Source organism: Oxyura jamaicensis, chromosome 23 (assembly GCF_011077185.1).
Source record: "Oxyura jamaicensis isolate SHBP4307 breed ruddy duck chromosome 23, BPBGC_Ojam_1.0, whole genome shotgun sequence".
Lineage (NCBI taxonomy): Eukaryota > Metazoa > Chordata > Aves > Anseriformes > Anatidae > Oxyura > Oxyura jamaicensis.
This window is the reverse complement of record NC_048915.1, coordinates 2,866,501-2,872,500: the sequence shown is the minus strand read 5'-3', so window position 1 is coordinate 2,872,500 and position 6,000 is coordinate 2,866,501. Positions and strand designations below refer to the sequence as shown.

At 57.1% G+C, this 6,000-nt stretch overlaps 1 protein-coding gene across 3 annotated transcripts in view; it reads right to left on the bottom strand.

The window, feature by feature from the left end:
- Nucleotides 1–1,143: 1,143 nt before the first annotated feature.
- Nucleotides 1,144–6,000, bottom strand: part of WASF2 (WASP family member 2) — a 44,317-nt gene continuing 39,460 nt past the window's right edge. For all 3 annotated transcript variants that reach the window (XM_035345743.1, XM_035345746.1, XM_035345745.1), the window contains 3 exons: nt 5,404–5,559; nt 3,169–3,689; nt 1,144–2,692 (listed from right to left, as the gene is read on the bottom strand). In XM_035345743.1, the coding sequence (XP_035201634.1) occupies nt 2,535–2,692; nt 3,169–3,689; nt 5,404–5,559 (835 nt within the window). In that variant the 3' untranslated portion in view covers nt 1,144–2,534. The remainder of the gene's footprint in view (nt 2,693–3,168; nt 3,690–5,403; nt 5,560–6,000) is intronic.

Genomic DNA, 6,000 nt, shown 5'->3' with positions numbered 1-6,000 from the left:
AGCAGCGTCCCTCCCGCTGCCAGGAGGGCTTCGCAAGCAGGCGAGGCAGTCGGAGGAGCGGGCTCCACCCGCGGCCATGCCGATCTCCCACCCACGCAGCGCCCTTGTGCAACAGGCAGCGTGGGGCAACCGTGGCCCCGGCCCTGAGGCACGGCCCTGCCTGGCAGCCCGTCCCATCTGGGTCGCACGGAATATGGCACTTGTCTGCATTTCACGCGACAGAAACACTCGCTCCCCCTTCCCGACAGGGGCCGAGTCTACTTAAGGCAATTTAAAATTAACCCAGGTTTGGCATCTGTGAGCTCCTCGCTTCCCCGTGTGGTAACGCTGTCAGCCTGGGTTAGCTTAAAGGCCCGTTTTCCCCAGGAACCTGTCTCCAAGAGAAGCCAGAGGAGGATGCTTAGAGAAAGAGCAGAAAAACAGCGGCAGAGCTTCTCCTCCAGCCCCCCTTCCCCAGCCGGCAGCGATAATCAGTTTGCATTTCCAAGTCCCTCCGCTGCACAACGGCTCACTGGCACTCGAGGGGTTTGTTCCCTCTTCCAGAACCTGGAACTAGCACTGCTCAGATGCTCCCGGCCCGTCGGGATGCCTCGCTGGCTGTGCCCTTTGCGTCCTGCTCTGCAGCTGACTCGCTGACAAAACGGAACGGCGCAGAGGTCCCGTAAATCTCCCCTGATCGTGCTCAGGGTCGCGCTGGATCTCAGCTCGCCCCACGCCCTGGAAAAACCCATCCTCCAGGCCCTCATCTGCTCTGTCAGAGATTAAAAAATGCACAAACACAGGCGAGAAATCGGTAAGAACTCAATGGCACGCAGGGAAATCATCAATCAAACCTCAAGGAGGATTTTCAGCAGCCTGGCAGCCTGGGGCTGGGCCTGGCATTCCGGGTATCAGCAACACGGTTACGCGAGGCAAGCCGGAGAAGAGCAAACAGGCACAAGCTGGCAGAACACTTGGCAGTTAAGAAAGGCAAAGAGGTCGGAGATTTGGTCTGAAGGGGATGTGCTGCTGGTCCCACCCCACAACGGCTGGGCCCACGACCTCCAAAAGGCTTTGGAATTGCTTCCTTGCATGACCCCGGCGGAGACGGTCACATCCCCGTGAACATAGAGAGAAAGCACATCTGCGGCACTGGGGGGCTGGTTTCTGGACTTGCGAGATAGGCATAGATGCTGGGTAACAGAAACCAGCAGGAACGCCTAGGTCAGCGAGTTCAAGTTCTCCATTTTCTCCCCCTGCCAGGACCGCGTCTGTAGTGAGCAGCCAGGGACTCCGTGGGGTTAGCCAGGAGAAGAAACGTTTTCTGAAAATTAACTATAACAACAGAACGCGGGGAAAAAAAGACGGAGGTTGGGTCTGATGATACCGACGGGCAGCTCAAGTTCACACGCGGGATGTTTTGAGGCACACAAACTCCCTTCCTTAGGTGGAAGGGAAGAGGAAGCAAGGGTCACACCAGCATTTTCTGCTACTCACGTCCCTGCGTAAAAAGTCTGGTCACTGCACCAGAAAAGCACCTCTTCAAACTGGCTGCAGCATTGCCCTGAACGGGCCAAAGTGCCCGGCGGTCAGGGAACCTTCCCCCGCCCCCCCCCCCACCTCCCTGCTCTAGGCACTTCTTTTTTTTTTCTCAAGCACGCTCCCGGCACGAAGCGGAGGGGTCGGCAACGCCGAGCTGCCACCGCTCAGGCGCGGCTCGGCGGGGCAGTGGCTCTGCTCCCCCCCTCCCGGAGCAGGAAGCCAAGCAACCGTTCCGCCTGGGCTTCGCGTCCCTCCGTGCGAGCCTCCTTTGGCAGGCTCGGCAAAGCAGCCCAGATCTGAGGAAGGTGAAGGCAGCTTTAAAAAAAAAAAAACAGCAAGCCCCTCCTCACATTGCACCCGATGCGCTCCGCAGCCCTAGAGCCAGGAAGCGCACCCACGGCGGGGGGGGGGGGAAGTCTGGAAATACTGAGGGGGGTCAGAGGGGAAAGAATTGTGCACTATTGCCAAAACCTGATTATTTGACAGCGGGATGCAGCAGAGAACAGGCATTTAAAGCCCATTTTCTTGCAGCACTACCAGTATTCACTGGCAAGGAAGAGCCATTAGATCAACTGTCTGCTGTTGCAATGAGAAAACTAGCTGGAAATGTCCTTCATCTGAAAGGCCGCGTGGCCACAACAGGATCATCCATCTTTACTTTCAAAATCCCTCCGGATGGAGGGGTTTTATGTGCTCTGTCTGGTGGCATCGAGAACCTGGAGGTTCAGTTCTCTCTTAAATAAGCAACCGTTAGGCTCCCTCCAGCTAAATCCCAGCGCCGCCATCCTCACTGTCCGCGAGGAGACCTTTCGGAAAGGCTTCCCAGCGAGCACAGAGCCCTGCCAAAGCTGGAGGGGGAGGGAGAGGGGAGACATGCTGGTGGTTGTCTGAAAACCCTTGGCACATCTTTGGTTACAGGGTGGAAAAGGAAAAACGGTGGCGGGTTCGGCCACCCGGTTCTTTAGGAAGTTGTTAACCCGGGAAGGAAAGGAGCAGAGGGGATAGGACCGTGGTTAATCCGACCATTCGTCCTCATCGAACTCTGAGGAGTCGTCCTCGGAGTCGCTGTACTCCACAGCGATGCGGCGTGACAGGATGGTTGCCACGTCATTGCCCACAACGTCCCGCTTCTCCTGTTCCCGCTGCTCTTCCACCTTGCGGAGCTGGAAGCCTGTGGGGAAGAAGGCAACGGAGGGGATCATTCAAAGGCTTTGGTCACACTGCAGTCGCCAAGGCAGCCATCCTTCGACGCAATCCTCCGAGCACGACGGCCTGCGCTCTGCCAGCGAGCATTGGACACGCTGTAGAGTAACACTGATGGTGAATGACAGCCAAGACGGGCTGGGTGGGCAGGTGGAATGGGAAGGGAACGCTTTCCGTGCTCCTCTGCAGGGTTACGCCACCGCCACGCGCTCCGCTTCGCACACCTGGACCGCACCAGGCTTCCCACGGCCACTTCCAAAGCGCAGGCAGGGGCATAAAACCCAGGCAGGGTGTCATCGGGGTGGGCACACAAGGAGGGCCCACTGGGGACCAGCCCCGAGCCGCAGGACAGTCCCAGCCCTGCTCGGGAGCCAACTCCCACTCGGGACACCGGGGGTTGTTCCACAGGCTAAGGAGAAAGCTGGCATCGAAACGAAAGCTTACCTTGACGGATAGCCGAAAGCAGATCGCTCCTGGCATCGCTAACCGCAGGCAAGGATGACTTGGGCTTGGAGGCGGAGGTGTCCGAGGGTGGAGGCGGCGCTGGGGGGCCATCCAGACCACTGGAGGACAGCGGCGGGGGGCCGGGGGGCGGCGGGGGTGGAGGGGGAGGCGGCGCGCTCCCGCTGCCTGGCTGAGGCAGCGGAGGCGGGAGCACGCTGGCATATTCGACCGCTGGAGGGGGCGGCGGCGGTGGCGGGGCAGCAAACTCGGGGTGAGGAGGGAAGGAAGGGGGTGAAGGGGGTGGTGGGGTCCCCGGGGATGGGAAACCCATGGGTGGGGGTGGCGGGGGCGTGCTCCCCATCGGAGGCGGTGGCGGAGGCGGCGCCGGAGGGGGAGCAAAGCCCGGCCTGGTCCCGGAGGGGGATCCGATCGGAGGAGCTGGCGGCGGGTGACTCGGGCTGACCAGGCTGGATCTTTTGGTCCCTCCAGAACCAGAACCTCTTTGGTTGTCCACAGGATAGCTGTCGCAACAGAAGGAGAGAGACAGAAGGCTGTTAGCTCTGAGGCCGGGTTAGACCACGCAGCGTTAATGCCAACCCCGTGTGTTCGCTGTGCTCTGGACAAAACCTAACTTCCAGGTTTAACTGCTGCTTCCACGAGGCCTCGCTCCTTGGTCTTAGTTTTCTTGCAGCGTTTCTTTTGGCCAACGCCACGAGGACAAAGGAGAGCTTCTGGGGACTGGCAGAAGCGCCATCATCTGTCCCATCTCCCCGGCTGACAAGAACACGAGCCATCTCACCTCCCTGCCAGGGGCCGGGCGTCACAGCTGAGCTCCGAGCAGCCTCTTGGCTGAAGAGCTCCTGCAGCACTGCGAGCCGCTACCCCTCCGTGCTGAGGTCAGACTTACGACACGTCAAGCAGGGATGTCTACCATGATAAATCGCACGAGGACTGGTGGGTATGCCAGGAGAGCATATGCTCCCAACACCTGCTAGGAACAGATCTCCGCGCTGGATTCCACGGCTCGGAGCTGGAGCGCAGCGACCACGTCTCAGAGCTCGCCACGGGGATTGGAGAGGAAGACGTGGAGACCCAACGTGCTCTTAAGGAAAACGCCGAGTTCCCACGTACGAGAGCTGTGTTGTACCAGAAAACCACGCTACCCCAAAGACACTGTAACGCCCTATGTACGTGTAAAGCAAGCCCTAAGCCGACATCTCGCCGCACCGTAAGGCAGAAGAGGTTTGGTACGTTTGCCATGAAAATGTCACGATTTTTGGCAGTGCACAGTGCTGATCCATGACAGGCTACCGCAGATCAAACCTCGCTCCCAGGATTCTTTAAAAACAAGCCACCAAAACAAAACCAGCTAGGAGAAGATCTCCGTGGCTGGGCAGAGATCTAAGCAACTGCACGAGGCAGCTTAAGCTTCATCTGAAAGCTCGTTTCTGCTCTGCCCTAGAGGAACACGCCGCAGAGTGGAGTGCTTGGTCTCTTTGACACATCAGAAGAGCCTTTTCTGCAGCACTCTTGCCTTTGGATAAGATGGAGACAAGCTAACGCAGTCCTGTCTATCAGACATACTGTTACTGCCTTCAAGAAAAAAAAAAAGCTACTCTCTTGTTTCAATCCGTGTGTCTCAAGCCACCGCTGGACCGTAATTCTCCTCTCTAGAGGTGACTGGAAGTCACCATTTCATCTGGTACAAAGCAGCTGCCCTCAACTTCCACTGGAGTCTCCGGGAAGAGGTTGGCTGGCGCGTTCAAGTCCTGTAAATTTAACTACATCTACATCTTCAGTGCCCACGTCACGCGTTTGTCAAAAATCACAGGGCAAATGGCAACAACAAAGAAAAACCACAAGCGGCAGAAGCTGTTCTACGCAAAGCTCTGTCAGCAGCTTGAGTCTGGAACAACTGCGCTGGAAAAAAGGGACTGAAGCAACGGAGCCGGACCACTAAGGGGGACCCCACTCTTTAGGAAAGCAAAACGAGTCTGCTCGAGTCCTCACCCAAGTCCGTTCCGCCCTCCCGTACAGGAGCCACGGTGGCAGCTGGGATTTACAGCGAGCTGCGACTGTCCCTGCCTGCAGTTGCGCTTCCCCTCCAGACAGGAGCATCCTGGTTCCCATACAACACCCGTCAGGAAGTTTGGCTGAACTGTCTCAGCCTGTCTCATGTCATCCTTTTACACCACCTCCTACTCCTCGGTGACAGCAGGGATCCCGTAGGCTTACCTAAATTCCACCGGGGGTGGAGGCAGGCTGTCATCTGGGAACGAAGGAGGTGGTGGCACAATAGAGTCAGTCTGCGGCGGTGGCGGGTAGCAGTTCACGTCCATGCTTTCGTTGGAGCCGATGCTGCCGTTCTGATACACCATGTTAGAGGGGTACCTGAGGGAGCAAGACAAGCACCGCGTTTAGGAGTTCAAGGGAACGTCTAAAGGTCGTTTTCCCCCTCGCTTTGCCTCCTGGAAGGGTTACAGCCACACAGCCGCGCAGCGTTCGGCCAGCAGGGATTTTAACCACGTCGACGGATCAACCTGCGAGATTCAGAAATTAGCTTTCCTAGCAGGGATGGCTTTTCACAGCACAGCTGGACCTGCCTTTAGGTGGGACCTTATCAAGCACCACAACAGGATACACAAAACAAAACCTTAAAGCAACATTTTTTTTTAAAAAAAAGAAGCCTTTTTCTCAAAGCATCCCACTGAAGAACCACGTACAGTTTACTCTGCATAATTCTTTGGCTAGACGCTCTCATGTTTATTTACTGCTGCCACGCAGCAGAACAACACATGAGTGTATTTTATTGAACAACAAAATGAAATATTT